We start from the raw sequence: 16,192 nt of genomic DNA on the forward strand, positions 1-16,192 counted from the left end.
AGGTTCCTCCTCTCGCGGCAAAAACGGCAAAGGAGCCGAGGAGCCGAAGGCGGTTGTGTTTATTTTAAACAGCCATCACTGTTTAGTACGTAGCATAAAAAACCACCGTCAAGCCGTGGTTTTTTATGCTACATACTTAACTGCATAATGTTTTTTCGGTAAAGTAAAACACTGAACTACTTGACAACATTTTCGTTTACCGTTGTTCCGTAACAAAATTACTAAGAAATCGGAAACCGAATGTGTTCACCGGAAAACCGTAAATTTGTTTGCCGAAAAAAACCGTAAAACATCAAATTTCCGAGTTCAGTGAACTAAAATACCGAATCTCGGAAGCTTGAGATCTCGTTGAACCAAAAAAACTCTTACCGAGATTCCGAAAAATAGAACTGTCAAAATAACGAAAGATTCACTATTATCAGTTTTGTTCGTGTTTCGGTTTAGATGGTAAAGGAACAGGTACCGCGGTTAATCATCATTCCGGAGAAGTCGGTAATATTCAGATTAACCTTAAATGTTGAGTAAGTATACAATATTATTTCTCAGATCTTGTTTGTGTTTATTGCAAATAAAATACTAAAAGAAAACAATTAATTCTTTCCTTACTCAATTTTGTAGGTTAACGACCCGCTTCGCAGGATGGAAGTTGCAGTGATGGATGTTGTTTTATTCCCAGGAAGCAACACAACTCTCCTGTTTCTACCAATGCTGTAATAAGTTGAATCATTTGACAAAATAATTAATGAAATTATACGGATAATTATAATTATAATTTTAATTATAATTATAATTAATCGTTTTCATCATTTCCTGGATTTATCTGAGAAACCGCAAAATGCGTACTTCAGTAAATTTTACTGAAATTTTCGTAATAATTCGACAGTTGAAATTACCGAGTCCCGGTAAAATATTACCGAGAATCTCGTTAAAGTTTGACAAGTTGTCAGCTGTTGAAATCTCGATAACTCATTTTACCGTACTCGGTGATATTATCTAAGTGTGTACGGCGAAGAGCGAGAGTTCGTTGCGAACCACAGAAAAAAGAAGACGCGTTTTTTACCGCAGGAAAATAGTTTTTTTTGTGCGACTGAAGCGCTCCGAGTGCGTGTGTGAGTCGAAAGATTTTGAGAGCTCCCAGAGCCGTTGCCCGTTGCGCGCATTAACCGGTGAAATTACGCCGCTTCATCGGGAGTGAAACTATGAACCGTGTGGGAAGCCAGCACTTTCCCCGGCTCACCGCCAATTATCCTCTTCAAGCTTACCATTGCTCGAGTTATGGAGGAGAGCGGGAGGTTAGTTTTACGGTTTTTATCTATTGTTTTTTTTTTGTTAGATATTTATCTCCTGTATTTCAATCTAAACCCTTTTGAAGAAATACCCCAGTGCTACGCCGCCCGTCGGGTGAAGGCTGGGTTGTGAGCCGTAACCTACACTAAACTTCTGCATGCTAGCTTTTATACCTGACTACTGAGAGTTAACTTCGACAAGCGTGCCTCTGTGAACTAGAGTTGAGTTGTAGTTGAGTTAGTTTGTATCTTCAACATCGCTGTGTTGAGGAAAAAAGGTAGTGATTGGTTGTTTAGTTTTATTTTTGCTGGCACTGTGAGTTTCATCTGATATTTACCCTGTAGTAAAAACTTTGATTGAAATATACGTTCTACCTTTTTCAATAGTACTATAGGCAGCATCACAAAATCACAATTTTCTGCATTAACGTAAACGCATAGTAATTTTTCAATCGATAGCTGTAAAGGCCTAAACACAATGGATACGTTGCGACTGCGTTTGTGGCAATTTGACAGTTAACCCATAAATTTTTTGTCAAATTAACGTCAACACAACGCAAACGTATCCATTGTGTTTGGGCCTTAAGAAGGAAGGAAATCCGTTAGAAAGTTACTGAGTTTTAAGCATTCGAAAGTGGACACTTTTCGTGCCGCTTTCGTTGTTTTCAGTTTTTTTATTTGTATCCCAGAAGACGTCAAAAATGAAAATGAAAGATAATTAAAACTCGCAGCTTTGTTTTGTACTTAAACACTTTATTATGTACATAAATATTACACGAAAACAAACAAAGAGAGTGTATGAATGGCGTGGTGGATTTAACTCTTTCGACGGGTATAAAATTCGGCTAATTAGATGTATATTTTTCTTATCTAGATTTAACGTACACCATTGTTTGGATGAAAAAAAAAATAAAAAATAAAAACATAATCCTGAACGGGTTGCGGTAATCCGAACTTTTTAAACGTAAATAAATATCTTAAAAATCGCAAACGGAAACCCCGTCGATGACGTCTCGATCAGTTCTGAGAGCGGCTATGTTCTGTAGGGTGTAATAAAAAATATAAAAACGAAAATCTCGCAATATACAATATACTTAAATGCTTGGTGGCTTTACCTTGATCGATTAAAACGAATAACTTTTTTGCGCTAACAGATAGAATTTAAAATATAACAAAATAACGGGGAAATTCCTTGTGATTGTGGATCTTTGTGCATGGAATGTTTTTTTGGAAGGGTGCCCAGATGATAAAATATGTGTATAATACAATGATGAGACGGGGAGGACACAGAGACAGAGGAACAAGCGAAAGTTGTGGGATTTAGTAGGACAAACTGGACGGAGTAGCTTATAAACATAACACTGAATTTATCTAACTTATAATCTCTGAAATAGTTTTGTCCCGTTCGATTTCGTTCACTCTTTCTGTTTTTTTTTTGTTTTAGATTCTATTAAGCGGTCGCAGCGGATTACTTCTTGAAACCGATATTTTCAGGTATGTCGTTGAGGAATTGCTAGAAATGGACGGCGAAAAGAAATAAATTTATGATACAAAGAAAGCTGAAGCTGTTTTCTACTTACATATTGATGAGGTGAATGGCTTTCCTGGCCATAGTCGGCCCACTTGGTCAGATCGATCGATGGAAGAATTCCACTCTTGCATGGCACTCTAGGATTGCTGTTGACAAAAGGAATAGAAACGTCTCAATCTGTCAATCCACTGCTAGGGGAAAAACAAAACTTACATTTCATGGTCTGGCAGCACCATCGGGTAGATTTGAACGGTGTCGATCAGATCGGTGTTGTCACAGATCAATCGTGCCAGCTTGGCTTTTCGAACCTCCTGCAGCTGCTCGGGAGTGAAGGACGATGGCTGGTTGGGCAGTTCGTACCAGAAGCGATCTCCTCGTCGCACGTAGCTAAACTGGGTGGCGATAACGCACGCGAAAGTCGGCCCCAGCATTGATCCTGGCAGGGAACGCTCGGATACACCACCGGACCAGAGATCCACGTCGGAAGGATGTCTACAAAATTAATATTAGAATCATCCCAAAAACAAAAACAAAAAAACTTACTCAAAGATACTCTCGTAGCGTCGCACCGTTTCGTTCGGCATCGAGCCGAACAGCTCCTGGAAGCTGTCCGCTGTCGGTAGACCGCAGAACTTCCTAAACTCCATATAGCCAGGAACGCCAAACTCGCGACCTCGCTGCATGTTGAACGACACCAAATCCATCCCGAAGCGGGCTCCCTCCTTCTTGAACAGATGGTTAGTGACCTCCTGGGTGATGGAATCGTCCATCGCTTGCGCCACCTGGTTCATCAAGCCCATCAGATACTCGTCGTAGACGCCAGCCCTATACAGATCGTACGGCCGACGGATCAGATCGGAAAGTCGCTTGGAGGCGATAAACTTGTGCGCTTTGGACCACCGTTCGACGGCCGTCGGTAGCAGCGAGTGGCCGAAACGGAAAGCAGCGGCCGCGAAAGCATCGATGATGGCTGGATTGACCGTCTCATCGTACCCATCCCAGTAGCCTTCCTTTGGTGTGAGCAGACCAAACTTCTCCATAACTTCCTTGCCGAGCAAAATCGGCAGGAACTCGTTATAGGTGATGTGCTGAATGATGGCGATGTTTATGCGTCGTGATTCCTGGAACAGAGTTTCGTCGTCCCAGTGGGGATTGATGCGACTGAGCTCGGTCGCGATGCGATTGTGTTCACGAGCTAGTAGCGTGTGCATGCAGGTCAGCACCAGCTGCTCGTTGACACGGATCTCACCGGCTTCGAAGCAGAACATGCTCTTGTTCGGGCGAGTGCAACCTTCGTCCGGGATGTCCAGTTTCAGAGGAAGCAGATCCTTGAGGCCGTACTCAGCGAACACCGGGTTCATGCGAAGCAGACCATTGTAGCCGGTACGCAGCTTACGGGTGAACTTTTCGTTGACACCATAGATTGTGTTTCCATCGATAACGGAGGTCAGCGTGTTGAACTGTTGTCTCGATCCGAGACGGCAGCCGGCACGAGGGGATGGGAAACCACGGACGAAGTCGATACACTTGACGTTGAACAGCCGATAAAAGTAGTCATCATCGGGGACACGGATTTCGTTACAGTACGGGTGCTTTAGGTGCGGTGGACGTTTGCAGCATTCCTCCGGATCGTTTCGGTTAATTGGATCCAGTGGTGTTCCGGTTAGGGTAAAGTCGTGGTCCATAAATTGGCCCCACGCGATAACAAACACCGTTCCGGCGTGATCGTGGTATCCTTCATCAGGGTGGATGGTTCGGGAGACAACACGCGACAGAGGCAACTCGTTACCGGTCACTGAGATTCTGGGTGCGTTGATGCCGTCGGCATACAGCGGACCAATCAACCGCTGGAACGGTGTCATGGCGGCTCCCCATGTTGGGTGCTTGAGATTGTTGCACAGACCATCAACGCGGCGATACTTTCCCGGGCGGCATTCCACCCCGGACAGGAAGGCTGGACAAACCTCCCGGATCAGAGTCTTGGAGGTGTCGATCGAGGGGAGACCCTTCTCGATTTCTTCGTACGATAGACCGTATCTGAGGGGTTCAAAAGTGACTTTAGCGAGTGACGATAATAGGATCATTGAAAGACTCACGTTCTCGCAAGCTGGATGGAGATGTCGAGCAGCAGTTCACCAACGGTGGCAATGTCCTCTGTCTTCCAGTCGCCCTTTGGCTGCGACACTCGGATGCGTTTGCGAGCATCCAAGTACGCCTGATTGATGGCGTCGTAGGTGATGCACGTCCTTGACTCCGTGTTGAGTGGAGACCTAGTGTTAAAAGATTTTACATTAGTCCAACCTTAGGGAATGAATCATCGCGCGGCGCATACTCACAACGTGCCATGGAACAGATTGATATTGTAGTCGAAGGCGGACGATTTACCGGGACCACTCACGTAGAGGGCGCAATCGTTTCCATGCTGGTCGAAGCTTAGGAATTGTGAATTGACTACCACAACCGCTGCGACTATGGCCAGTAACCTACAAAAAATAAAAAAAAAAGAGGAGGTAAATGAAAGGCTGCGACCTAGACGGAGCAAACTGTGTTGTGCAATTTTTGTGGAAGGTTAGTGACGGTGGTTTTGCTCCCTGGTGGGCCTCCAATGCCAGACCGAGGACTGTCCGTGCTTATGCAAATTAAGCTAAACTCCATTGCGGTCCGAGCCGATCGATCGTTCATGAACCCCAACCGATAGATGGTCTATTTAGATAGCATCGATCTGACGGCGATCGGTCCGCAAGCCTTTATGAATGGTTTCTCCGTTTTTTTTTTGCGGTAGGGCTAGAATAGCAAGTCTTTCGAGGTGCCCTCAGAGCGACATTGCCGAGGTCTTCTGTTGTCGCAAGTTGGCTTGCAGACAGGCAAGCGCAAAGGAGAGGAAGAACAGCAGGAAAAAAAAACTCGAATCAAGAACGAGAGTGAACGCAATACTACATTCACATTACCGCACACATGTCGTAATCTGTCATAAATCATGGTTCATTGCATTTGCGCTGCCGCTGCGGCTGCTGGACGCAAAACGTGCCGATCAGAGCAGGCCAATTTAAATTCTTGCTACTCCGTAGCAAGGCTGGCTAAAGGTAGAGGTAGGGGAAGCGGGCGGTCAAAATTCTTCGCGAAAAGGCTCCGACTCTGGTACGTGGCCATTCTGTAAAAGCGTGAAGTGTGCCCTCAGTGGTCACACGTGCTCTTGACTTGGCTGTCTCCTTTATTCAATGCCGCAATACTGAACTGTTTTGTGTTTTCTCTCGGGCAAAAACAGTAAATCGCAACCTGCGACCATAAATCATAACCTTATTCGCCATTGATCTTGATTTGGCTTTTATGCTTTCTAATAAAAGTGCAAAAAGGTCTGGAATTCTGGTCCCGCATAAAATTGAACTTTTTCCATCGAATAATCTTTTTTTTAGCAATTTATTACAGCACTTGTTGGGATACTTGTCGTAATAACAGACATAAAGCAATCACCAAGGGGCAAGACAGGGAGTAACAACTATCAGAATTGTCAAAAAAAAATCTGATAAAATGCGAAAAAAAACTGAAAGTCATTTCGTGTTTTGAGAGGTCATAATTTCGGTTGAAATTCTCGATGTATGTGATATAACGTTGCAAAAAATTGTAATTAGGAGAAAGAGTAATCGATGCTTTGACACAATTATAATAAAACGAATCTTTTTTCCCACAGCTTAATTGGCTTTAAAACATTATTATTCAGGGGTTTTATTAACCTTTTCGCCATTTCTGCTTACTGTCCATTCCAATGGCAATAAATGAGCCTAATAAATCTCAAAGCATGCGATGCAAGAATGCTATTGGCAGCAAAAAAAAAACTCGAATATGATCCATTTTTACCTTATAGTATTAACATGTAGATCCACCAACTGAAAATAAGCGTAGCAAAAAGTCGCTTTCTCACTGTCGTCAACAAACGACAAGAACAATACCGTTACCAGGGCACCTCTGCCAACCGAACTGAATGACGTTGCGTGTGACTACCTAATTAGCATCAATCCGCCGTGAATGTGGATCGAAACTTTTCTGGAGCAAGTCGTCCTCGTTCGCACCGCTCGCTGATGTGCCATGAATACAACATTGACTTGAACCAAGTCACACCGAACCTAGATACGCAACGATGCGTCGGAATGTTTTGTGTCGAAAAACCGGTCATTCTCGACCGGGGTGCGATTATGTTTTTGGTGTTGTAATTTGTTAAAATTACCACCGCCGCCGCCGTCATCTCACTAGCCGGAAGATGTCGGAGAAGATGTCGTTACGCGCGTACGTAACACAGCAATGTTGAACTTTTACTTTCCCGCGCCGCGGCCACCAGTTCCCGCGAGACACCCATTAGCAGCAAGTAAACTGGTCCGAGCCTTGTTGGTGGTTTCTACTCTTTTAGGAGGCTCAGAAGGCGGGTATGGCTTTATGGCTTTCTTACAGCACGGTTCAGCCAGACTGGTAGGATCATCTCCACGAAGCGGGAAATTCGCAGCCAGCGCCGATTGCAGAACCGGTCCGTGGTCAAGACTTTCGCTTTTATAGCTCACGGAACCACCGTCGTCGGACCGATCTTACGCGGGGTTGGAATTTATTGAATAACGCGAAACGCGGCTGAGAAGATGCCGTGCGTGACTACGTTGGTGCATGTGCGTTCGCTCTGCGCTCTACCGTTGCGAGACACAATTTTCCGCCACGCATTTGCGTTCCTATGAAAAGCTTCCGAGAAAACATTCTCTGCAGTTTGTTAAACCTTTCACGCAACTTAGGTTCGAAGCGCACAGGATAATGGGCTGCGTTGTGAAACTGAACCCATATGTCAAAAGCATTAATCATTCTGTAGTCACGTTCGGCTGTGAACAGCGCTGGCTGCGTGATCTGCCCCCCGGCATGGCCTACATACATATAGCAGACGCCGCCACTGGCGGCTTCAGTTGCTAAGAGACTGAGCAAACAATTAACAACACGGTCGGCGTCTGACTAATCTCTCCGGCTGCCGAACGGAAGCAACGCGCGTTGGGGAAATATCAATAGCAAACTCACGCTAGAGTTGGCCGAAGGCCTGAAAGGTTTGACTTTCATTATGATCAATCTGTAGTTTAGCCATTGAACAGCCTTAAATGTTAAATTTTACATAGTGGGACTGAAATAGCAAAATAAAAAGAAGAACAACACCCCTTGAAATATTTTTTTTTGGTTGAACTACAATATTCAATATCCATGCTCGTTAGTCTCCGCTTTTGAAAGTTCAAATGATTTTCCAAGACTCAGATTGCCAGACAAATAATAAAGCAAAAATTGAAAAAAAAATAAATGCTGCTCCTTCAGGGCATACAAAAACAACGAAGATATCAATTTACACTGAAAGGTGATTTATCATAAAACTATCCTTCTCTCAATTTTATACGAAATTCGAGTAACGTTATTAATAAATAAATTCAAGAAAATTAAACATGTAAAAGAGTAGGGTATAACTGCCTTTAATGGACCACTTAGTAGCGCAGCTGCAAATTTTGCAAGAAAAGTGTAAATATCTCAACTGAATTTAGTATTTGATTATGTATAAACATGAAGTAACATGTTCATCATCTTTTCTGCATGAAAAACAACTAGATACCTATTACCTCTATTTTCTTATAATAAAAGAAATAATTCATCGTTTCAGTTTCCTTTAATGGGCCACCGTTTCCTTATTTGGACCACAACAATTTCCTAATTTGGGTCAGGTCTTAATAATACATCTCTTTAACCGTAGTTGGGAACCATTCAAATATTACATAACGCGGAATTTGGCAATTTTCAATACCCTCCCATCCCCATGTAACGCAATTTTACATGTTTGCCACATGCAATATAACGCTCCGCTAAATACCCCCCACCCCTAGAGCGTTATGTATTATTTGAATGATCCCTTGCCGTTGATGAAACTATCTCTGGCCTACGCGTTGAGAGTTCTGGATCTGGATCAACTGTAGACTGCACCCGTTCTTTCGTAATAGGGAATCCTTTACGTGCTATCCGAGTTATCCAGCCAACAATTGAATCCTCTTCCGCGGCAGTCAATGCAGTTTGTTTACCTTATCGTGGCTTTCTTGACCACTTGCTGCTTGCACGGAACATTACGGTGGATCGTGGAACATTGGAGCGCCTGCAAGCTTCTCTAGTTGAAACACCACTTTTTATTGCTTGAAGAGTCTCAGTAACAGGTGCTTCAGTATATTTTCTACCAATCTCCGGCGTTTTTCCCATTTTAGCAGCAATTTTATACAATAACAAGATCATAACAAATTTATGGTAACTATGATTCGCGGCGTTATTTCGATGATAGCTCTTGTTCGATGAAGCATGCCGGAATAAGGAAAACAGTATTATTTCCACTCTTAATTGGGCCACCATTTTTTTTTAATACTTAAGTGTTTTTCTAGTAAAATTTATTGCTAATCTTTTAAATACACTATTATCCTACCCGTTCATCGAAAATCTTATTACTTTCGCTCGGAAAGTGTGATGTCAGTACAGTTTTTGGTAAAGCCATTTCCTATGAAAACGAGGTGAAACGGGATTGTGGTCTTTTCCTATACAATTTTGAGGTTAGAGTTCTTTTTACTTTTGTAGTTTGAGCGTAAAAAATTCGGCTTCCACTAAATATACAGCACTCAAATTGCTACTTCATGCATGCAACAGTTGTGAAAACAATTGATCAATGTTTCATGTACGTAGTCTTCATAAATCAAGTAAACACTAGATTGCAAAATTCGAGTTGATCGCGACCAGTTCCCGTTTCACCTTAACGAACCATGACAAACCAGGTAGCTGTTTTTAAAAGACATTCATTGCAGCTTTTATGAAGTATATTATAGTAAACGTCTGTTGCGACATTTCTAATGAAGAACATTATTGAAGTTGTCAAAGCATAAATCAAAACAAGTATATTTATAATGTGACATTTGGTGTAAGAAGTTCAGGTGGTCCACTAAAGGAAGTGGTCTATATAAGAGATGGTCGGGTACGGGTATTTTTACCCGATATCCGTACCCGACGGGTTCAGGTCGGGTTTCGGGTAACGCCAAAAAATATTTTTCGGGTTCGGGTCGGGTACGGGTAATTTTAAAACCAAGGCTTCGGGTTCGGGTCGGGTACGGGTTTGAAAAATTCTCAACTGGTCGGGTACGGGTCGGGTACGGGTCGGGTACGGGTCGGGTACGGGTGATTCGATTTTCGTGCATTATGAGAATTTAATTATTAACTTTTCTAGCCTAGGTGTTTTAGCATAGTCTTGGTCTAGGAGAGAAAAACGGATACGAAGCAGCACGAAGTTGCATCGGTAACGGTATCATTGATTTCTATAGAAGAATGATTGCATTTTTTTCTTGACCGTGGACTTATTCGAAAAATACTTAATACTATAACTCCATCATGAGTAAAGCAAATAGTATGCTGGACTTTGCTAAGCGGTTCAGGCACAATTTTCAAGACCCGTACACTATCAAACTATTGTATATTACATATGCTAGACCTATTATAGAATATTGTAATCTCATATCCAAAAATCAGTCCAAAAACAATTCCTTCTTTACGCGCTTCGCTTGAATTGGACTGCATTTCCTCTGCCATCGTATGAAGCACGTTGCATGCTCATTAATCTGCAAACACTTAAACAACGCCGCGAATTTGCAATGCTATTCTTCGTCAATGACATTATTTCAAACCGTATAGACTCATCTGCATTACTATCACAACTCAACTTTAATACACCTTCACGGCATCTTAGAACGAGAAAACTTTTTTCAGAAAAAAATTGCAGAGCTTATTATGCAAAAAATGGTCCCATAAATCGAATGATGTGTCAGTATAATCTACATTGTAAAACCATTGGCATAACAATGTCAAAAAAAAAACAAACTAAAAACTGTCTGAAATACACCAGAAATATTTAGCTCGTAACAAGAACATTGTTAACACTAAATAAAAACTGTAATGAAATATTTATGTAGTCTACATTTGCCTGACGAAATAAATAAACAATTAAAAATAAAAAAAAAACATCAACACAAGCAATGAAATTAACAATATTTTACATAATATTCCTGTCCTTAGGTAAGCTACGAGTTTTGAAAGTTTGTCGATTTTTTAAAAGCATTTATGTTGTTTAAACGTGTAAGCAATGTTTGCAAATAAACTCTTTTCCGCAGACCTCCTACGTAATTATTACTCGGGTATCAAAAAGAAGTCGTTTGGTAACAGTTTGGAACTATACTGCCGTTCCAATCATAGTAGTCCCATATTCTACACAAATCTTATGCACGCTGGGACAACTATGCTTGGAAGGGCAGTATACACTTCATCACGGTTGAGTCTTGATTTTTGTTTCACAAAATAGTGAGGTATGAAATTGTGAAATTATTGCAACACTGCGCAAGTCTACGTAAATATAAATAAACTCAAAAATCTGAAGAAACTGACTCGACAAATCTGTGTTTTGCATACAAATTTGCACATTTAGTATTCGTGATGTTCGAGTCATACTCGGATTACAGCAGGAAAATTTTTACACGCTATCAAAAAACGACGAGTGTGCGTGTCATCTGTTTCGATAATATTTTAGTGTAGTGTTCGTTTCTCCCTCCCAGGTCATGGTTTGCACTGTGACCAGGGATGCCGCATGTACAGAAATACCTGTGTTATACCGAATTCTAGATTCCTGATTGCTACGATGTGCACATGAAACTCGTCGCTTAATTCAAACTCTACCAGACATGCATTTTTCACCATTCTCCGTGTTGTGCTAGTAAAAATTTTCAGCAGTTTATATGAATCCAAAATACAAAATAAATAATTGAAATCCCTGATCAATTTTAATATGAGGTAACTAGCGGAACTCCGTACACAGTTATGAATAGATGTTTTGCTGCGTGATAAAAATGATCAAATTTTTCAACATCAGACGAGCGGACGTTCTCAGTGACAGATGCTACGCTGGATTCTGGGAGCACCAATACATCGCCTGGAACTCTGGCTGGTTCATTAACATTCGTTCACATGAACACTCGGGTCTAGCCCAACTCCGGTCGTCATCTCGAGAAGCCACATATGACAATCAGTGCATAAAACGTACGAGGTAATCAGGTATTAAAAAAAATAAAATAAAATAAAAATCCAGGACGGGTCGGGTACGGGTCGGGTACCGGTAATTTCGGGGTATTTTTCTTTCGGGTACGGGTCGGGTACGGGTAGTTGAAAACAAAACTTTTCGGGTTCGGGTCGGGTACGGGTATTTGAAACAAACCCGACTTTGGGTTCGGGTCTGGTACGGGTTTGAAAATTCTCGATGAGTCGGGTACGGGTCGGGTACGGGTAACAAATTTCCCATACCCGACCATCTCTAGTCTATATAAAGCAGATCTACCCTAGTAATGCAATACATGTGACTGGTTGGTACTTCCACCTCTGTTCAGCCGATATTCAAGAGGTGTCCTGCGGGATACGAGTAACTTTGGCGGAAAGCAGGTAACCCATTCCCAGAGAAAACTTCGGTCGTATGCTGACTGGTGGCAAGGGTCGTACGCGGCTGTATCCCCATGTTAGGGTGCGGCGTATAGCAGCGTCTGACCCGGAGGGGACGACTGAATCATGAAATGCCGGCTATACTTGAGAAGGCAACCGTGTTGCAAGTCTAGGTATCGCAGCCCTGATAATTTAGCATGAATTACTGTGACGAATCCGGATAATACAAAACGGAATAATATGCATGGACCTGGGCGATTGAAGAAGGAACAAAAATTTTTTTAAACTTGATATACTCAAATCTTTTTTTCGCGTTTTAAGGCCGTTCTTTGACGCGAATTCCAGAATTTAGGCTTTTTTATGCGGATTTCGGAATTTACAAAGTCGTTTTTTACGCGGCATGCTCCTAATGTTTTTTTTATTTTCAAATCGTTTATTCAGAGTGGCCGATGAGTGGCCGAGTATATTCAATTTAATATCTGAATGTTTACTGATTTGGCCTAACCTTTCTATGTTTTTTATGATTTTCAGCTCAATTTGCAGGTGGAAATAACACTACTACTGATTCCTTTTTGAAAGTATTTTGCCGAAATGAACAAAAATCTTTAGCAAATACATGAATGATGTCGGAGTTACCGCGTTTTTTACGCGACTTTAGGGTACGTAGAATGTATGGATTCTTCTCGAACCGGCACGCGCAGGAATACTGGCTTGAAGCTGGGGAGTTATCTCCCCAGGTTTCCACTACCCAGGCGCGCGTTGGAAAGAAAAAGACGGACAAAAGTCTTTTTCGATGATTTAGCATAAAGGTGTCTTCGAAGAAGTTTTTAAAATTCAATTTCAAATATTTTAAAACATTCGTTTAAAATATTTCAAAGTTTCATTGAATTCTGAAAAGTTGCTGTCAACATCTTGTCAAGTTAGTGTAAAATTCGTCTATAAAGTCATTAAAAATGTGGTTGGTATGACCCAAAAGATTGCTGGGAAACCCATAATGCCCGATCATATCCGGCCACGATTTTTTGCTCACTTCTGGTGAACACAAAGACTAATGAAATGATACTAGTTTTGTCTGCCAGAAAATGCCGCTTATTGAAATAAATTAATTGAAAAACGAGTGAAATTATGGCTTAAAACTAATCTTTTAAGCAAACTATTCGATATACGATGTTGAAGTAATATACTAATAAGATGTGATTAATAAAAACTTAATGTTTCTCGATGATATCAACAACTTTGTAGAATATACTAACTCGATAAAATACGATTCAAGCTCAAGAAACGCAACAAATTGGTTTTGAGGGGATGTTGACAGAAATTAAACTAGATCTCAATGGTGTTAAATTCATAAATTTTATAGTTCTAAAACTTTGTCGAGGACCTAAACTTGATATCTTGCGACTAGATGTTGTTGCTTTCAGTTTGACTGTATACCAACTTATAAAATTTTGAACTTGAAATATTTCAAATCGCATATGAAAAAACTTTGAAGACACCTATATGCTAAAACGTCGAAAAAGACTTTTTTCCGTCTTTTTTTTTTCAGTTTGGTCCAACGTGAATTCCGGGCAGTTGATCCTGTTGCGGTCATTCCATTTGATACCACATCTACTGCAGTGGCGGCATAAAAGCAGAAAGAGGATTCGGTTTCGTGAGAGCAGAGCCATGGTGTTACATTCCGACTCGGAACTCGACCTTCTGTTTTATTTACACAGACTCCGCAGCGAACTGTTTTTTAGTGTACAGGACAAAGGCGAGGCTAGCGCTACGATCCTACTGACACTAACAGTCTCTTTTAAGCCGACACTCGAGCCCGAGACGACTGGCTTGTTATCGTAACCCGAGACCAACTGGAAGATCACATTCGGTTTTGTACTTATGAGAGAACAGATGAAGCCAATGAATGCGTTGGATGAAGGCCAATTAGTGATCGTATATGCGTGCCTACTGCAGTCGACCTCGTAACCATGGAGCTGACGGGCATAACGTTGGTGGTGGCCGGTGACTTCAACGCTTGGGCTGTTGAGTGGGGAAGTCGCTGTACGAACTAGAGTGGTCAGAGCTTGTTGGAATCAAAAACACTTTCAGCAGAAATGGTGCTGAATCGATCATACACGTGACCTACTCCAGCCTAGGATTGATCACGAACTGGCGGGTAGACGACAGCTATACCAATCGGTTTTCTGTAGTGCAGATCACAACGTGAGGCGGCAAGCGACGGGTAGAGCCAACACTTCAACCGTCCGCGGGTGGAAGACATCGCATTGGGACAGTTGACTCCACCCGAGCGTTAACCAATTAGTTGCCATGCTATCGCAGACATGCGACGCTTCCATACCTGGAGCCCGCCAACCTAGGAATGGAAAGCCATCAGAAGCGATGGCTGTGCGTGCCTCTGTGCAAGAAGGAAAATGCAACGCGCGCTAACCAAGGAACGCAGGGTAGAGCACCGTGCCGTGCAGCATTCGGGTCTGCAAGATCGGCTCTAAAGAGTGCGATTAAGAGGAGCAAGAGGGCTTGTTTTGATAGGCAGTGTCAATACGAATCCGTGGGGTAACGCCTACAGGATCGTAATGATCAAGACCAAAGCCGTGTTGGCGCCTGCAGAGCGATCACTGGCAATTTTGGAATGTATCATCGAGGTACTCTTTCCACGCCACGACCCAAGTACATGGCCTCCGGCGATCGAATCTTACGTCCGACGTTCCAGTATCTCAGACATAGACCAGGGATGACCGGCCAACTTGCCGGACATCCAATCTGTGAGCGACGAGAGCCGTGTCGAGGTTGAGAAGGCAAGGGTTACGAAAGAGGAACTCATCGTGATCGCAAATCCCTAAAGTTGAGCAAGGCTCTGGGACTGGATGGAATCCCGAACCTGACAATCAGGATGGCGATGAAAGCGGCCCCGGGCTGTTCCGGGTAATCGTGCAGAGGTGCCTGGATGACTGCCTCTTCCTGGATAAATGGAAACTGTATGCTGGTGGGTCCCCGTGGTTCTGTGGTTAGCGATGTCGGTCGGTTAGCTCTCCCACACGGTTGTGATATCGGGTTCGATTCCCGATCAGGTCAAGGATCTTTCGAGCTGGAAATTTTCTCGACTCAGCGCTGGGGCACGGTGTATCGTTGTACTTATCCTACAACATGCAAAATGTGCCGAAAACAATATCGATAACGAATTCTCTCAACTAATCTAGTTGATCGAGACCGCATTAGCCCCCCAGGCTAGCGTGTGATATTGTTGTTGTTATGCTGGACACCGCGGGCAAGGTGCTTGAAAGAATTAACCTCAACAGACTGGTGAAGTACACGGAGGGTGTAAACAGTCTTGCAAGCAACCAGTTCGGTTTTCGGAAGGGTAGATTCTTCCGATGGATGCTTTCCTGTCCATCAGAAAGACGGCGTAGGTAGCACCCTAGTGCAGGAGAAGAAATATTCACAATTGCGCAATCGTCAGGCTCGCCGTGAAGAATGCATTCGATAGCGCCAGTTGGGACTCCATAGCGGTTGCGCTTAGAAGCATCCATGTACCGGTGTCACTGTACAAGATTCTGGAAAACAACTTCCAGAATCGAGTACAAGTTTACAACACGGAGGAGGGTCAGAAGTGCGTCCCAATCATCGCATGAGTTCCGCAAGGTTCTACTCTGGGCCCGGTGTTGTTAAAATTCATGAATGACGGTGTGTTGAAACTCAAGTTCCCTGTAGGAGTTGCGATCGTCGGCTTTGCAGATGACATAACGCTAGAGGTCCATGTCAAGTCGATCGAGTAGGTCGAGTTGACGGCCGCGCACTGTACACGCAAGGTCGAAGACCACTGCGGGAATCTGTAGCTAGCGCACCATAAGGCGGAGGTCACGATTGTGATTAA

At 42.8% G+C, this 16,192-nt stretch overlaps 1 protein-coding gene across 1 annotated transcript in view; it reads right to left on the reverse strand.

The window, feature by feature from the left end:
* Positions 1-2,018: 2,018 nt before the first annotated feature.
* Positions 2,019-16,192, reverse strand: part of LOC129717692 (peroxidase) — a 36,945-nt gene continuing 22,771 nt past the window's right edge. The window contains exons 2-7 of the mRNA XM_055667787.1: positions 5,154-5,300; positions 4,914-5,087; positions 3,361-4,854; positions 3,031-3,309; positions 2,867-2,963; positions 2,019-2,799 (exon numbers count right to left, since the gene is read on the reverse strand). Coding sequence (XP_055523762.1) covers positions 2,755-2,799; positions 2,867-2,963; positions 3,031-3,309; positions 3,361-4,854; positions 4,914-5,087; positions 5,154-5,300 — 2,236 coding nt within the window. The 3' untranslated portion in view covers positions 2,019-2,754. The remainder of the gene's footprint in view (positions 2,800-2,866; positions 2,964-3,030; positions 3,310-3,360; positions 4,855-4,913; positions 5,088-5,153; positions 5,301-16,192) is intronic.

This window comes from Wyeomyia smithii, chromosome 1 (genome assembly GCF_029784165.1).
Source record: "Wyeomyia smithii strain HCP4-BCI-WySm-NY-G18 chromosome 1, ASM2978416v1, whole genome shotgun sequence".
Classification (NCBI taxonomy): Eukaryota; Metazoa; Arthropoda; class Insecta; order Diptera; family Culicidae; genus Wyeomyia; species Wyeomyia smithii.